Source organism: Lissotriton vulgaris, chromosome 4_1 (assembly GCF_964263255.1).
Source record: "Lissotriton vulgaris chromosome 4_1, aLisVul1.2, whole genome shotgun sequence".
NCBI classification, from domain to species: Eukaryota; Metazoa; Chordata; class Amphibia; order Caudata; family Salamandridae; genus Lissotriton; species Lissotriton vulgaris.
This window is the reverse complement of record NC_141691.1, coordinates 221,828,785-221,847,524: the sequence shown is the minus strand read 5'-3', so window position 1 is coordinate 221,847,524 and position 18,740 is coordinate 221,828,785. Positions and strand designations below refer to the sequence as shown.

The window sequence follows — 18,740 nt, the reverse complement described above, 5'->3', positions numbered from 1 at the left end:
AGTGTGTGCAATGCACACCGTGCAGTAGAGGGGGCAGAAAACACCAGTGTGAGCGATGCACACAGACACAAAACACCAATGTGAGCGATGCACACCGCGCAGTAGAGGGGGCAGAAAACACCAGTATGTGCGATGCACGCTGCGCAGTAAAGGGGACAAAAAACACCAGTAGTGCGATGCACACCGTGCAGTAGAGTGGGCAGAAAACACGAGTGTGAGCGATGCACACAGATAGAAAACACCAGTGTGTAAGATGCACATCGCGCAGTAGAGGGGCAGAAAACACCAGTGTGTGTGATGCACACCGCGAAGTAGAGGAGGTAGAAAACACAAGTGTGTGCGATGCACACGGACAGAAAACACCAGTGTGTGCAGTGCACGCCGCCAGTACAGAGGGCAGAAAATACACCAGTGTGTGCGGTGCACGCCGTGCAGTAGAGGGGGCAGAAAACACCAGTATGTGCGGTACACGCCGCTCAGTAGAGGGGGCAGAAGACACCAGTGTGTGCGATGCAAACCGCACAGTAGAAGGGGCAGAAAACACCAGTGTGTGCGATGCACACCGTGCAGTATAGAGGGCCGAAAACACCAGTGTGAGCGATGCCCACCGTACAGTAGATGGGGCAGAAAACACCAGTGTGTGCGATGCAAACCGCACAGTAGAAGGGGCAGAAAACACCAGTGTGTGTGATGCACACCGCGCAGAAGTGTGTGCGATGCACACCGTGCAGTATAGAGGGCCGAAAACACCAGTGTGAGCGATGCCCACCGCACAGTAGATGGGGCAGAAAACACCAGTGTGTGCGATGCACACTGCACAGTAGAGGGAAGAGAAGACACCAGTGTGTGCGATGGCCATGCCTGGCACACATACGTTGCTTCTGCAGTCATGCATGCCTTTGCTTGTATTGTGTTAGCATGTGTATAGCACTTTGCTTAGTATTTGCTAGGACTAAGGCGCTTTCTGTGTGGTCCGATTTCATTATTTATATAGTGCTACATAAACATACCCCTCTTGAGGTCGTGACATGCTCCTATTTGTATCAGGTTCCTGTGAGCAGGGCCGGCATAGGCATGGGCAGCTGCCCAGGGCCCCGCGCCTGGTCGCAGCCATGGGGCCTCGCACCTTTAAAGAAATCAAAAGTTCACGGCCTAGGGGGGGCCCTGAGAGTTTATATGTTTTCTTTTTTAATTCAATCTCCCCTGCTGGCCCGTCTCTGTGGGCCTAATAGCTGTAGCTGCATGTTGATGACAGCAATCAGGCAGGTAATTTGAGTGCCCTTGCCTGCGATGTGGCCCTGCTCCTGTATGAATCAAAAACAGAATATCATGCAGGGGCTCAGCAAAGGATAGAGTGGCGATGGCAGCGCATCACAATGGAAACTGCTCACCAGGGGCATAACATAGGCCTGCAGCCCCCGTTGTGCGGGGGGTCCAAGCTCCAGGGGGCCCTCTCGGCACTACACTCTGGATGGAGAGCTCTTGATTGAGCTCGGAGGGGGCCCCTCTACATACCATGCACGGAGGCCCCCTCCATTTTCGTTACGCAAGTGCTGCTTACCAAGGACAAGTGGAAAGGGAGCAGAGAGGTGAATAAAAGGGGAAAGACAAATGGAATACAGTGGGGGGAGAGAAGATAGGTGTGTGTGCGGCATTGAGGCAAGAGGTGCACGCAGAGGAGCAGAATCCGCATGCAAAGGAAGATGGAGCAGGGTTTAAAGTCTGCTGGGTCACTCAAGTCTTAGACCTGGTAGTACATTAAAATGGAGATTGAAAAGGGGCCCTATATTCATGTCCTTAACTTTGCCTGCAAAAACATTGATCCAGTGTCTGCACAGTGAATAGAAGTTCTGAAAAGAAGATGTTGAGACGGGCCCGCTCCCCATTTTTGCCCTCAGCCTCAGAGGGAAAAAACAAATCTTAACTCTACAGCAGTGCCACCCTTCGCTACCTTTAATGCAACTTCAGTGAGACTCGTTATAGTTCTTTCACAGTCTCATCATGTCAGAACTGGAGCATTTTCAATATTATATACAATGAAGCTATAGATGTTGCATATTCATCTTATGCAGCTAATAGCTACTGACAAAGCCAATAGTACTGGCTTGTTCTCTGTGTAATTTTACTTGTTGTAATATTATCTGGAGGCAATGACAGGTTTTTTCAACCCATTTAAAGCCCTGCTCTCAGGTCAGTATGTAGGCCATTTTTTGGCTAGTTGTTGACCTGTTTTATGGTAAAGTGAGCCGGTTTTTACTGTTGATTTTTATGATAATAAAGCAAACATTGCCTGCATCAAACTCAAATCAGTGCAGTCCTTCCATACCTTACAAACAACTTATACAACATGTGTTTACAAGTTGAAAACTGTACTAGTTTGCAAACATGGGACACTTTTCTAGCTAACTTACTTCCTAATGAGGGCCCCTTTTATTTTGGTACTGAAGCCTATTTTCAGTCCCAGTCTGATGCTGCACGTTAGGCAGGGCCACTGGAATTATGCGATTGTGCGGTGGTGCTTAATTATGTATTTGACGCATTTGTCACATAATCCATCAGCTGCTGTATAGTCTACAGATGTTAACAACAAAATTGCTTTCTATCTCAAACGATTGAAAAGTTACTAAAAATGCTGTGGCACGTCTTGCAGCATGTGGGAAGGCCCTTTGAAAAGCTGGAATAGTCAACTTTCTGTTTCCCACTGCTAAATTTGGGTGTTAAATTGGTACTAATGGGGTGCAACCAGTGCCCAAACAGCGTTACCAAGTTTAAAAATGGCAAAACAAATGAAGTAATACTATTTCAAAATGTGCCGGGTTATACAGCATAATTTGCCTTTTCTTGACACATAATTTACTCACCCTGCCACATAATTTAACCCTCTCCTGCCACATAATTCCAGTGGTCATGCTGTCAGGGTAATCTATGGCAGTAATTTTGTTCTTGTTTACATTTCCCATGCTTTACTGAATCCTGCATTCCCCAAGAGTGCTAGCTATTTCCAGCATGTGTGTTTGTGTATTTTATTTCACAGCATATTACTCTTGGATGATGCACCCTGTGTACTTAGGCGCCTCCAGGTGTTTATAATAGGCTACAGTTGAGCACTTTGGAGTTGAGGCTACAGGCAGTACAACTTTCACACTGTGCCTGTCTGTGGGTCAAAAAGGTGCTCAGATTACATGACCATTCAAAATATGGCCTCTCTGCTGAGCACAAAGAGCAATGGTCCTTCATTGCAGTTGTTATTCTATGCAAGTGTGTGTGAAGGAGCTACTTATTGGTCAAAACAACAAGGTGAAAGCAAAATCATTTATTGTAGTTACTCATTTAGCTTAAACTGCTAACAACTAAAATGGAAGATTGTCCGTCCTATGAAGTGGATATCTAGCTGTGCCTAGACAATTTACCTGAATTTAATTTCAATTTAAAAAGACTGAATACATTTATAAACAATGAATCTGAAACTTTGGGAAATTGTCAGCAATGCAAGAACCTTCTAAATAATATAAATTGTTGATGTATGCTCAGGGTCGACTTTAATTGCTTTCTACCCCCCTCCAGTCGAGGGTATATAAGATTGAATTGGTAACCAATCTTCTCACCCCTGAGAGCACCACTTAGATTATTATTTATTCGTGTACCTTTACCTGGAACAAGAGTAGAGCGCCCATCACTATACCTGGTTACCAAGTGTGACAATGTATTAAACTGCTAACGACCAATGACAAACCCAGTCGCGGCCGGCTGCGTTTTGTCAATGGTTGTTAGCTGTTAACTGTGGGGGCGCGGGTGATTTTAATTTAAAGGAAAAAATTACTTTCTTAGCCGGCTCGATCCGATCCCGCGTCGTATCCCAACGGGCCTCCCATGTTCCTATTCTACCCGGGGGCCCACATATCCTAGGACCGGCCCTACCTGTGAGCCACTTGGAACAACTTCGCGTTGGCGTCCTTACGAGCACCCTCATTTCAGAAGCAGTGCAGGTAACTCACCCCTCTCCCCCACTTACCCCCTCCTCCGCTGTAATAATATGGCAAAGTCGGGAGAGCATAGCGCTTCGATTTTTCACTGCGGGTGAAGCGCATTTCTCATCACACACTTGAAAGCGGCACGGCAGGGATTTCTCGTTCCTGGAGTCTGAGCTGCAGAGAGCTGCGCCTATAGATGGCATCTGGCTGGCCACGAGGCCCTGGGGGGCAGAGGCAGCAAGGAATGTTATTCCTGGAGCCGGGCACACCCATCCATGATGTCCTGGAGCGGGCACAAGTCGTACCCAGACTGCTCAGTGCCTCGTGGAGCTGTGCGCGCAGATGCCAGCATGGCAGAGGGTGTCTGCCAGGGCAGATGTACCAAGGCAGCGCAAAAGTACAGTACACGATACCAAAGGGTAGATAGAGGTATAGCACGACATGCCAAAGGGCAGAGGTGGAGTACAAGACAGCCAAGGTCAAGTACAAGACAGCCAGGTGAAAGGTTAAGGAGAAGACACCAAAGTGCAGAGGAAAAGAACAAGGTCGCCCCTGCCAGAGGTGCAGAAGAAGGCACACGAGACCAAAAGCCAAGGGTGTGGCACAGGACACGAAAGGACAAATGTGTTGTGCAAATACCAAAGCCAGGGGGTTATTATAGATTGCAAATCACAGAAGTAAAAAATTAGATGACATATCCTATATGACAGGACACATGTACAGCACTACATGCCGGAGGCAACAGGTATATCATAGGATGCCAAATGCGGACAGCCGAAGGTACGTATAGCACATAGACACCGCAGGGCAGAGTTATAGCACAAGATGGTAAAGGACAGAGTTATAGCGCAAGACGTCACAGGGCAGAGGTATAGTACAACATATGAAATGTCAGAGGTATAGTATAAGATGACAAAGGACAGAGGTATAGTACAAGACACCACAGGGCAGAGGTATAGTACAACATATGAAATGTCAGAGGTATAGTATAAGATGACAAAGGACAGAGGTATAGCACTGGAAGCCACAGGGCAGAGGTATAGTACAACATTTGAAATGTCTCGTTGTTAAATGAATCTCTTCTACAGGGCAAGGTGCCTAGCTGCTTTAAGAATGCCTTGCTTATCCCACTAATTAAAAAGTTAGGAAGAGACCCACACGATCCAATAAACTATAGGCCAATCTCTCTTTTACCCTATGCCTCAAAAATCCTGGAAGCCCATGTCTCTACTTCTGTATCCAAGTTCATTGAAAAAACAGAATACCTGGAACCCAACCAGGCTGGCTTCCGCCCCTGTCATTCGACGGAAGCCGTGATCCTTGCTGTCCAAAATACTCTAAGATCTAATGCTGACAGAGGCATTCACCAGGCCCTTGTGCTTCTTGACTTGTCGGCCGCGTTCGACACGGTTGATTATACCATCCTTATCAACCGTGTCGAACAAGCTGGCCTCAGGGGCCCTGCCTTAAGTTGGATCACTTCTTTTATTACAGGACACACGCAATCTGTGAGACTTGGTACCTTCACAGCCCCCAGAACTCTCACTATAAGTGGGGTCCCTCAAGGATCATCATTATCACCTTTATTATTTAATCTTTATCTTCGTCCCCTACTATACTCCTTAAGGAATGCTAAAGTTACTATCTATATCTATGCGGATGATCTCCAACTTGTTTTTCCCCTCAATACTGCAGATTCTGTGACAGAATTTCAGAACACCATGACACACATACAGAGGTGGATGACCCTCAACCATCTAAAACTCAACCCAGGCAAGACAGAACTGATCTTGCCTGGGAAAAGCGAACTAAGCTGGGGCCCATGTTTTGGGCCACCTACTATGGGGGTCCCACCCACCAAATCTCCCTCGGTTAAAAGTCTGGGAGTCACACTCAGCGCATATCTTTCACTGAAGGGACAAGTTGGTACAGTAGTCTCCGCTAGTTTTTTTCAACTCAAGAAAATAAAGAAAATAGCAAAGTTCCTTACACACTCTGCACTTACCCAGGTTATTATTGCCCTTGTCCTGTCCCGATTGGATTTTTCAAACAGCCTCTATTTGGAACTCCCAGCTGGCCTGTTAAAAAGACTCCAACTTGTTCAAAACCAAACTGCCAGGCTTATTCTTAAACAACCGAAATGGCAGTCTATTAGACCTGGCATAGAACAACTATATTGGTTACCCGTGATACAGAGGATTGCTTTAAAACAGGTTGGATCATCTTTAAAAGCCTACAAAATACGGGTCCAAAATTTATAAAAAAAACTTGTCTCCAGATACAACCCCTCATTAAATCTCCGTTCTGCTATTAAAGCTCTTCTGGCTGTCCCTACTTTTAAGAAAAAACGCCTTGGCGGCTACTGTTTTGACCATCTGGCAGCCACCTGTTGGAACTCGTTACCACTGCCTTTAAGACTGAGCCCTGATCTTCTCACCTTTAGACACTCTCTTAAGACGTGGCTTTTCAAAGAGGCTTACTTTTAGAGTTTGGTTTTAGGTTGGTGTTATGTTCCCTTCCGACAGCGCCATGAAGCCCACGGGCGTACGAACGCTTAACAAATACATTTTAACATAACATAATATAACATGTCAGAGGAATAGTATAAGATGACAAAGGACAGAGGTATAGCACTGGAAGCCACAGGGCAGAGGTATAGTACAACATATGAAATGTCAGAGGTATAGTATAAGATGACAAAGGACAGAGGTATAGTACAAGACACCACAGGGCAGAGGTATAGTACAACATATGAAATGTCAGAGGTATAGTATAAGATGACAAAGGACAGAGGTATAGTACCAGACACCACAGGGCAGAGGTATAGTACAACATACGAAATGTCAGAGGCATAGTATAAGATGACAAAGGACAGAGGTATAGTACAAGACGCCACAGGGCAGAGGTATAGTACAACATATGAAATGTCAGAGGTATAGTTTAAGATGACAAAGGGCAGAGGTATAGCACAAGACGCCACAGGGCAGAGGTATAGTACAAGATGCCAAAGGTCAAGGGGATAGCAGAAGATGCCAAAGCTATAGTACACCATACCCCAGGCCAGTACCAAACGTCAGAGGTATAACATAAGATGGTAAAAGACAGAGCTATAGCACAAGATGCCAAAAGGCAGAAGTACACTACAAGACACCTCAGGGCAGAGGGCGCAGTGTAGGACACGATACCAAAGGGCAGAGGTCAAGGATAAGATAACAAAGGTAAACTACAAGATGCCAAAGGTCAGTGCTATCGAACAAGATGCCAAAGGCTAGAGAGATACAGCACAAGAAGCCAAATGGCAGAGGTGTATAGCATAAGACGCCAATGGTATAGTCCAAGATGCCAAAAACATTAGTTATTGTACAAGATACTAAAGGGCTGGGATATATAGTTCAAGATGCTATAGGGCAAAGTTTTAGGGCAAACTACCAAAGAGAAGAGGTATAGTACCCGATGCCAAAGTTCAGAGTTATAGTGCAATATGCCAAAGGGTAGAGGTATGGTAAAATATACCAAAGTGCAGAGGTAGAGTACAAGATGCCAAAGACCAGAGGTAAAGTACAAGATCCCAGAGGTAAAGTACAACAGATTAAAACAGAGAGCAAAAGTGTAGTAAAAGATGCACAGTGCATAGGTGCTGCACATGGTACTGTACAGGCACAGGAGCGCGGTTGCATCTCCCTATGCTCCACAGCATGGCGGTGATGACACAGAATGTGGTCAGTAATGGGAAGAGCGGGCCATGCACAGGGTACCCGACTGAGCATAATACCCACACTCACTGGAATTATAGCACTTGTCCATCACTTGCACCCGGCCTTGTCTCCCCAAACCGCATAGCCTGGCAGTAGCTTTAAGGGGTACCAAGGGAAGCCGCATGCCTTGCAAGGGCTCGGAAGGCCTCTGCCCTGCGGTATTCACAGAAGCTTCTGAGGCACAGACCCCTATCAATAAGTCAACCAATATTTGATAACTGCGACTCCTCGTCCGTTAGGGTCTCAAGGACCCATCCACGCTACTAACAGCTGTGAAAGACCACTCCTGCCAACAGGCAAAGTCTCTGGAGCCCTGAAGCTCTTACTGATCAACCACCTCCTAAAAACCTTCTCAGTGACTCTCCCCTATTGCATGACTCCCATGGAACTCTAAAGTCTAGAAAAAGTACTCACTTCACTGATGCGCAGTACAAGTCATCTTAGAAAACAATGAAATCTGAGACACAGCCCCATCCCGCCTTGATTCCATACAACAAACAAAAACTGCCCTGCTTAATGTCTGTGAGGGCTACCAAGAAGCTGCAGGCATGGGCTCCTTCAGCACGCTCATGCTCCTAGATCTTTCCATCGTCAACTGTGAACAGAACATCCCCTATACCGCCCCCAGTCACTATACACATCTTGGGTCATGCCCATTAATGGATCAGAGCCTTCCAGTCGGGAAACAGCGTTTACAACGCTGCCATTGCATCGCAGTGCTTTTACAATGAGGTTGTTACAACAACCGCGTTGTTAATACGCGATACCATTACATCGCAAGTCATTAGATCGACTTGCTGTAGGGGGCGCTCTAAACTAAGGAATAGTATAATTTAGTATTCCAACACCTTCCCTACTGTTGCACACGCTGGAGTCGGAATAGTAAATTATATTATTCCTAAGTCCAGCACGCCATCTACAGCAAGTCGATCTAATGACTTGTGATGTAAAGGTATCGCGTTCTAACAACGCAGTCATTGTAATGACTGCGTTGTAATAAAACACACGATGTAATAGCATGCGTAGTAACATGCTATATTCTTCCAGTCAAACCACAGCCACTGCTCTCCTTCCAAAGCCGATAATGACTTGTAGGTTCTGCTTGCTTCACATACTCAATGGTTCTGCATACATCTTCTTTCTTTGTAAGATCTGTCTGCCCAGCGCTTGCGCCGTGCTGGTAATGTCTCTAGTAACAAAAAATAATCTTAAAAGTTTGAGCCCACCCATTAGTTACCTTTACTAACTATTGGTTGGCTCCCACGGCACTCTCATTTCCTTTATTCCTGCTGATCATTGCCTCCTCCTGCCTCCAGCATCCTGCTTAGCTTCACGTCTTCATCCTTGGTATGGAGCTTGAACCAAATACTGCTTCCAGCAGCCACTCTCCTTCCGGCAGCAAGTGTCCTTCCACTAGCCACGCATTTGCAACATACTTAATTTTATTTTTACTTTCCAATGTCTGCATTCTGTTTGTTGCTTGCCCACCCCTACACCATCTCACTTCCGTGGCTGCATGCCCCTTCCCCACATGCCCTTTCCCAGTTTGTTGCGGTCGATCTATCCCACCATTTCGCTCCCTTCACCGTACGCCCCTTCCCAACCCCATCACTAATTTGCTCCCTCCTATCGCCATCACTGCTTCTTTTATATAGCGCAATGTCCAATAGAAGGACTTGGAGTGGTTCAACAATAAACCATACACAAGCACTCCCACTCGACCTGTTTCTTGTTCAATGGTGGCTAGAAGAGCTCACTGGGCTGTCCTTTGCTGAACGACTACAATGAGTATAGCAATACTTTATCAAAAATATTTTAATTTATTAATTTTTAAAAAAATATACTTAAAAAATATACTTATCAAACACTAAAAAGGTTCTTACACACACAAAGCATTATTTTATTATTTTGTACAGTACTTTTGTGTGTCTTTAACATTTCATATTACTGTGCGCTGTAAACATTAACTGAACAAAATCCCCATACTAAAATCAACCTTAAACCAACCATGCTTCACAACACATCATATCCATGCACACCATACTCATACATACATACTGCCACACATTTCAACACCAGCTATAAAGGCATACATAATGCAAAGCATGGAGAGAGTCCTTCAGTAAATGTCCATGATAATGTGGCCTGCTGGGGGTCCAATGACTGAGTGGTTCACATGACCGCCAGTTACTTTACACAAGGACACATTAATTTTCATAGGCAAAGGTGATTTGCCCAGAATCACAGGATGTTGAGCCGGTGCTGAAATTCAAACATGGTTCCCTAGCTTTAAAGTCAGCAGCTATGGCTGTAACACCACAGCTTCTCCATGCGCAGTGTTCTAGCTAGTTACACTTTGACACACTGGTAACTGCAATGGGCATTTGTTCAAGAATATAAACTGCATAAGTATAACGAAAATAACAATTTCAACTTATTTGTGCATGGGTACCTGAAAGTAAAAATAAAAGCTACGGTGCAGTATGGCCATGTGGTATTGCTTTTTTTACTTCAAGCTATGTAGCACAGCAGCTCACGTCGCTGTGCAACATTTACAAAAAAAATCGACAAAGCCAATAGATCTTGTATGGGCAAAACGTACTAGTTTTGCCAATGCTTGTGTAAGTCTTAGGGTGGACATGCGCTCAACAAAGATCCCTTCAGTCACTTACAGCCTAAAGGTTAGACTTGGGAGACCAGAGCTCCTCATCCAGTATGGTCACCAGGAGTCCCCAAAGCCATCCATCCCCTATTCAACATCTGAGTCACACCTTCTTGGACCTCCTAAGACCCAGCAACAGCCACCTACAATCACATGCCAACAACGGGACAACACACACCATCATGGACCTTCATAGACTCAGCAACCTCCACCTGCAATCGTATGCCAACAGCGGGACAACACACACCACCATGGCCCTCCTCAGGCCCAGCAACCTCCACCTGCAATCACATGCCAACAACGGACAACAAACACCTTCATGGACCTCCTACGAGTCAGCAACCTCCACCTGCTATCACATGCCAACAACGGAACAACACACACCATCATGCACCTCCTAAGACCCAACAATCTCCACCTGCAATCACATGCCAACAACGGAACAACACACACCTTCATGGGCCTCCTAAGACCCAGCAAACTCCACCTGCAATCACATACCAACAACGGGACAACACACACCACCATGGGCCTTCTAACACCCAGAAGCCTCCACCTGCAATCACATGCCAACAACGACACAACACACACCTTCATGGACCTCCTAAGACTCAGCAACCTCCACCTGCAATTACATGCCAACAATGGGACAACACACATTCATGGGCCTCCAAAGACCCAGAAAACTCCACCTTCAATCACATGCCAACAACGGGACAACACACACCTTCATGGACCTCCTAAAACTCAGCAACCTCCACCTGCAATCACATGCGAACAACGGGACAACACACATCTTCATGAACCTCCTAAGACTCAGCAACCTACCCCTGCAATCACATGCCAACAACGGGACAACACACACGTTCATGAACCTCCTAAGACCCAGCAACCTCCACCTGCAATCACATGCCAACAACCGGACAACATACACCTTCATGGACCTCCTAAGACCCAGGAACAACCCCCTCCAATCACATGCCAACAAAGGGACAACACACACCTTCATGGACCTCCTAAGATCCAGAAACCTCCACCTGCAATCACATGCCAACAACGGGACAACACACACTTCTCTGGACCTTCTAAGACCCAGTAACAACCCCCTGCCATCACGTGCCAACAACGGGACAACGCACACCTTCATGGACCGCCTAAGACCCAGCAACCTCCCCTTGCAATCACATGCCAACAACGGGACAACACACACCTTCATGAACCTCCTAAGTCTCAGCAACCTTCCCTTGCAATCACATGCCAACAACGGGACAACACACACCTTTGTGGACCTCCTAAGACCCAGCAACCTCCCCCTGCAATCACATGCCAACAACGGGACAACATACACCTTCATGAACCTCCTAATACCCAGCAACCTCCCCTTGCAATCACAAGCCAACAACGGGACAACACACACCTTTGTGGACCTCCTAAGACCCAGCAACCTCCCCCTGCAATCACATGCCAACAACCGGACAACACACACCTTCATGGTCCTCCTAAGACCCAGGAACCTCCACCTGCAATCAAATGCCAACAATGGGACAACAAACACCTTCATAGACCTCCTAAGACCCAGCAACAACTCCCTGCAATAACATGCCAACAACGGGGCAGCACACATCTTCATGGACTTCCTAAGACTCAGCAACCTCCACCTGCAATCACATGCCAACAACGGGACAACACACACCTTTCTGGACCTTCTAAGACCCAGAAACCTCCACCTGCAATCACATTCCAACAACGGGACAACACACACCTTCATGGACCTCTTAAAACTCAGCAACTTCCACCTGCAATCACATGCGAACAACGGGACAACACACACCTTCATGGACCTCCTAAGACCCAGCAACAACCCCCTCCAATCACATGCCAACAAAGGGACAACACACACCCTCATGGACCTCCTAAGATCCAGAAACCTCCACCTGCAATCACATGCCAACAACGGGACAACACACACCTTTCTGGACCTTCTAAGACCCAGAAACCTCCACCTGCAATCACATGCAAACAACGGGACAACACACAACTTCATGTACCTCCTAAAACTCAGCAACCTCCCCCTGCAATCACATGCGAACAACGGGACAACACACACCTTCATGGACCTTCTAAGACTCAGCAACCTACCCCTGCAATCACATGCCAACAACGGGACAACACACACATTCATGAACCTCCTAAGACCCAGCAACCTCCACCTGCAATCACATGCCAACAACCGGACAACAGACACCTTCATGGACCTCCTAAGACCCAGCAACAACCCCCTCCAATCACATGCCAACAAAGGGACAACACACACCTTCATGGACCTCCTAAGACCCAGCAACCTCCCCCTGCCATCACATGCCAACAACGGGACAACACACAACTTCATGGACCTCCTAAGAACCAGAAACCTCCACCTGCAATCACATGCCAACAACGGGACAACACACACCTTCATGGACCTCCTAAGACTCATCAACCTCCACTTGCAATCACATGGCAACAACAGGACAACACACACCTTCATGGACCTCCTAAGACTCAGCAACCTCCACCTACAATCACATGCCACCAACGGGAAAACATACACCTTCATGGACCTTCTATGACCCAGCAACCTCCACCTGCAATCACATACCAACAACGGGACCACACACACCTTCATGGACCTCCTAAGACTCAGCAACCTCCGCCTACAATCACATGCCAACAACGGGACAACACACACCATCATGAACCTCCTAAGACCCAGCAACCTCCACCTGCCATCACATGCGAACAACTGGACAACACACACCTTCATGGATCTCCTAAGACTCAGCAACCTACCCTTGCAATCACATGCCAGCCACGGGACAACCACGCCATCATGGACCTCCTAAGACCCAGCAACCTCCACCTGCCATCACATGCGAACAACGGGACAACACACAGCTTCATGTACCTCCTAAGACACAGCAACCTCCACCTGCAATCACATGTCAACAACGGGACAATATACACCTTCATGGACCTCCTAAGACCCAGCAACCTCCACCTGCAATCACATGTCAACAACGGGACAATATACACCTTCATGGACATCCTAAGACCCAGCAACCTCCACCTGCAATCACATGTCAACAACGGGACAACATACACCTTCATGGACATCCTAAGACCCAGCAACCTCCACCTGCAATCACATGTCAACAACGATAAAACATACTTGAGCGTCCTGAGGGAGAAGGGTCCATTCCTGAATGTAGCTGAAAGGCCCCACCAGCTATAAACTCAAAGATTACAAAACTGCAATCCTTGTGTCGGGCCCATCCCACCAATCACACAGATGAACTTGCTTCACCCCGCATCGACCTTCTTTGGAGGCACAGAGCCCACTAACGCCCAGTAAGAAGCCTAGTAACCCTTAGGTAAGGAGGTTGAAATGTTTTGAGGTGCCAAGAACTTATATTTGTTATTTATAGGAAAAGCTACACACAGCTATATATTTCCATCATTATAATTAATAAACTATGATCTTGTGACGTGGACCACTTTGAATGGACACTTGGATATAATGTACCATAGGTATTTACTTGTACTATAAATCTGTACTACAACATTGCACAATGTGTGGTATCAATTAAAAAAATGTTTTGGTGTATTTTCACTGAGCGGGGGAAGTTTTCTTTTTATTTAAAGAACACGGGTCCTGATTAAGCCAATGTGAATTTCAAGTTTAGCAAACCACTGCAAACCGTTCTCCGATGTAGCTTTGCGACTAATGAATCTCACATTGTGGGGCCCTAAGTCCAAACAACTTGGGGTCAGTAGTACTATGGGCCATTTTGCCATATTTAGTGAAAATTAAGTCGGGGTACAGGCGGTAACAACTCAATTCTTTTTCTATTTTAGGAACAGTAGTCAGATGACCTTTGTCTTGATGAGACCCGACAAACGCCTTACAGGTTGAAGCATCGGCATCGCATCCCTAGGGTGCATTTAGCATCTTAGAATATGCTGGGAGGTACAGGACACACACAGACTGGATCTCAACCATTTCCTGTTTTTCAATATCAGGAGCAGCCCAGAGATTATTCAGTGTTTTACTATGTATTGTGTTGTATATTTTGGTTCACACTTTGAGCATTGAGTCGTCTGTGCTAACACATCTTAGTACAGCATTTTTGCAATATATGGGCTATATATTGTCCCAAGCTAGAGGTACCATCTAGTAAGCATGGAATAATGCAAGTGTCAAGGCTCAGAGCCACCCCTCACTGCTACTGCTCTGAGACAAAGAAGGTGCAAACAAATGGGGCATCACTGGTATGTGTGTGCGTGTACAGCATAGGGTGCACACCTCTACAGCGAGCTCTCTCACAGCAGAGGTACTGTCTTGTATGTATGGAAGATGCTATGGGCGAGGCTCGGAGACATCCCTCACTGCTACCCAGTGTCACCTTGTCTGGTGTAGGAGAAAGGTGCCAGGGGAATGGAATCAGCAGTGGTGGTGAGAGCGCGTGCATGCAATCAAATTCCACAGGGCGGATGCATAGCTCAGTTCTGTCTGTGGGACTCTTTCACAGCGCCCCATGCTGCGCTGGCTGACAGTGACCGTGCTGGAGGACATAGGGTGCACACAGACAGGGTTCAGGGGAGAGGAGAGCTGTGTGCGTGCATTACATGTCCTATCTCTACATCAGATCTCGTGTGCACAGGTATACACCCGTGCTTTCCTCTGCTCGAGGTGCCACCTGCACACAAGGTACGCGGGAGTCACAATGTAAACACACAGGTTCAGAAATGACGAGCACTCGGCATATAGAATACGCGCACGTTTATGCACAGTGCTCGGCACAGACGGCATGTGATGCGGGCACCTGCCCCCCCCCCCTCCCCCTTACCCCATGCTGCACTAACTGACAGTGCTTGCTTGTCCTGGAGGACACAGGTGTAAACAGACAATGGTCGGGGATGACACGCGTTGCATCGACACAGCACGGGCGCCTCTCTATGCATTCGTTCCCTATGGCTGGCTGCCTCATACTTCGTCCCACCTGCCCACGACGTGCCCGGGTGCAACTGCTGTAAACAGGCAGAGGTCAGCAGCCCGGCATACCCACTGCATGGCGTCGCACTTGGGTATGAGGTCTGAGATGGCACAGGTGGAGAACAATGCTGCATGGGTGGCTCTCGGTCACCTGCGCAGGCTGCGCCAGGGAACGAGCGCGTAGTGTAAACAGAGAGGGGTCAGCGGCTGGCAGCGCTGGGCACACAGACATGTGACTGTGCAGAGGGCACGAATGCAGAAGAGTGATTCATGCTCCGTCCGTCGCATCCCTACTGCTGCTGCACCGACTGGCAGAGCTTGCACTGGAGGACAAAAGATGCCAACACCCTGGGCGGCTGCATATGGATGGCACATACATGCATATGGCATTCTGGCTGTCAGTCACCCCCCCCAAGGACATCGGTGTCAGGGGGGGCGAAGAGTTGGGGGCAGGATGGGGCAGACGGGGTCAGAGCAGGTAGGACAGGGCGCCTGTCTGTGCCCGGGGTCTCGTGAGGCAGGCGTCAGTGACACTTCTGCGTGGTGCACAGGGGGGGAGGCAGAGACTGCCGGGGGCGGAGGGGACACACAACGAGTGTAAACAAACGAGTAGTGGGGATACCGTGCACGTGAGTGACATCTCCCGGCGGATGCGTGAGATCCCACGGGGCTGCGGTACGTGCACTGATACCCCGGCACTCCAGCACGGCTGCACTCACCCGTCGAGTCAGGCACGGTGGTGATCCCGTTGGCGTGCGGCTGCTGCTGAGTCAGCGGTCGGTGCATGCTGGAGGATGGGCAGCAAGGGCGGGAGGGCGAAGGGCACAGGAGCACGGGCGACGGCGGTTCACAGAGCTGCCCCGCCACGGATCAGGGGTGCCCCGGGCTCGCATGCCTCCGCTCGCAGCCCCTGCCCGCCGCCTGCCATGGCAGACCTGTCCATTATGGCATTTCTCTGCCGTGCACCCTCGACGCGCATGCGCGGGCCCAGCGGCAGGGAATGCCTTCTCCAAATTCATTTATAGGACTGGTCTATGGTCACGTCTGTGGCCAGCGACAGCCCCTCACGCATCGCGCGTGCAGCTGCACACAATGGAACCCACTTAGGCGGCGTGGCAGTGTGCCAATAGGTAACATAAACAGAGCAGAATATAAACAGAACATACCGGTGATAACTGCGTGTGGGTTATATCTGAATGATTTCACCATACAGACCGACGTAATGGAATTAGCTATGAGGAAATGCAAAATGCACTCCTCTTTGAAAAATATTAGCGTCACATCCTGTTTTCGCGCTGGTGTTGCCGCTGCGACAATGTTTGTTGGCGCCCCAATGACCTCCATCGCTACGGATTCCCTACCACCCTTGAACTGTACTTCTTAAGTCTCCATAACCACTCTCTATCACATGCATTTCATTTGTTTTTTAGCGCCACTCATTCCAGTGCAAGGTTTCAGAGCACTTTACATCTCTCACACACCCTTTACTCAGAGACAATGAATCACATGTGTGTGAATCAGTGTACAGGAAATCCTACATAAGACAGAGGACTACAAGGTATAGGAGTCCCATGTCATCCATTCTGGCAGGCAGTATAGTTTAAGAGTGCTTGGTCTGGGGAAGCACAAACTCCGATTTTGAATCATAAACTGGAAGCAACATAACGATCTCTGTGACAAAAACAGTAACCCACTGAAGTATTTACATTATATGCACCTCTGGGGTATATTCTTTGCACCAGGCATATTAACACTCTACGCTACCGTGTGATGCGTGAACAATTATACTTGAAAAACTCCAATCTCTTTCCAGCAGACCCATTAATTACCAGAGTTATCTTGCCATTTTTATTGTTGCATAGAAATTGTTGGAGGCAAAGATGCTGCAGCAGGTGCTTCTACATCCACAATATGTTTAAAAACACGGCGTCCCCTGAAGTCATCGCCTAGTGCCATGGCACCGGTTGCACCACCCTAGAGCAAGCCCCGTCTTGCATAATCCTGTAATGATTAATGCATGTGCAAATCTCCCTAATAAAGGTTCCTCTACCTTCCATAAGAGTATCTGACAGGCTTCTTATAGACCTAGCCTGAACTGCAAGGGACTATGATTGGCTCACAGCTTTATAGTCTAAGGAGAATAAACACTTTAGCCATCTACATAGGGAGGAAACTAAAGACTTCCCACCCATAATAGCCGGACCAAAATTAAACTCTGAAGGAAAAAACGATCTCCAAATAAATGATGTTTTATGTAACGTTATGCTATATTGATTTGTATAGTGAACTAATCACCTCAGAGAGTATTCATATGCTTGGGCAGGTGTGTAGTTGTGAGGTGCCCAAGGTGCTTATGTGAAGAGCCAGGACTTCAGCTATTTGCCGAACTCAAGAAGTGAGACGGAGGCTCTGATGTGTTGAAGGATGTTGTTTCACGTCTTGGGTACGATGTAGGACAATAAGATGTCTCCAGGTTTGCTTTTACGGTTGCAGGGAATGTGTGCAATTGAGTGAGGAAGAGCGTAGGTGTCTGGTGAGTTGGTGAAAGTGCATACGTCTGTTCAGGTATTCTGGTCCTGTGTTGTGTATGGCTTTGTATGTGCATTTGAGAAGTTTAAATTGGCTGCACTTGTGAATGAGGAGCCTGTGAAACTTCTTGAGGTGTGTTGTGATGTGGGTGTGACATGGCAGGTGAAGTATGAGTCTTGCAGTGGTGTTCTGGATGGTCAGCCATCTGTGTAGGAGTTGTTTGGAGATTCAGGCTAATGAGAGTGCTGCCTTAGTACAGCCGGCTGAGGATGAGTGCTTCTGTGACTGTCCTTCTGGTGTTCTGAGGCAACCATTTGAAGATCTTTTGTAGCATGCGTAGGATGTGGAAGCAGGAGGTGCACACTGCGTTGACTTGAGCAGTCATGTTGAGCTTGTCATCTAGGATTATCCCTGGATTTATTGCATGATCTGTGAGTGTGGGTGTAGGTCCTGACTGCCACCAGGTGGAGTCCCATGGGGAGGTCTTGCTGCCAAAGACCAGTACTTCTGTCTTGTCGGAGTTGAGCTACAGGCAGTTGGTTCATATCCAGTCTGCTGTCATGGTCATGCAGTTGGTGAAGTTGGTTCTGGTGGTGGTTGTCTTGTCCTCTAGGAAGAAGGTGAGTTCAGTGTCATCTACGTAGGAGATGACGGTGATGTCTTGTGATTTGATGATGTTGGCGAGCAGTGTCATGTATATGTTGAAAAGAGTAGGACTGAGACACGATACAGATGGGACTCCGCACATCAATCTCTTGGTCTCTGATGTGAAGGGTGTCAGCGTGACCCTT

At 47.6% G+C, this 18,740-nt stretch overlaps 1 protein-coding gene across 2 annotated transcripts in view; it reads right to left on the bottom strand.

The window, feature by feature from the left end:
* Nucleotides 1-16,388, bottom strand: part of TMEM255A (transmembrane protein 255A) — a 290,132-nt gene extending 273,744 nt beyond the window's left edge. Inside the window, exon 1 of one of the 2 annotated variants that reach the window (XM_086918520.1) lies at nucleotides 16,140-16,388. In XM_086918520.1, coding sequence (XP_086774646.1) covers nucleotides 16,140-16,206 — 67 coding nt within the window. In that variant the 5' untranslated portion in view covers nucleotides 16,207-16,388. The remainder of the gene's footprint in view (nucleotides 1-16,139) is intronic. The other variant, XM_086918521.1, reaches the window with a different exon arrangement.
* Nucleotides 16,389-18,740: the final 2,352 nt, after the last annotated feature.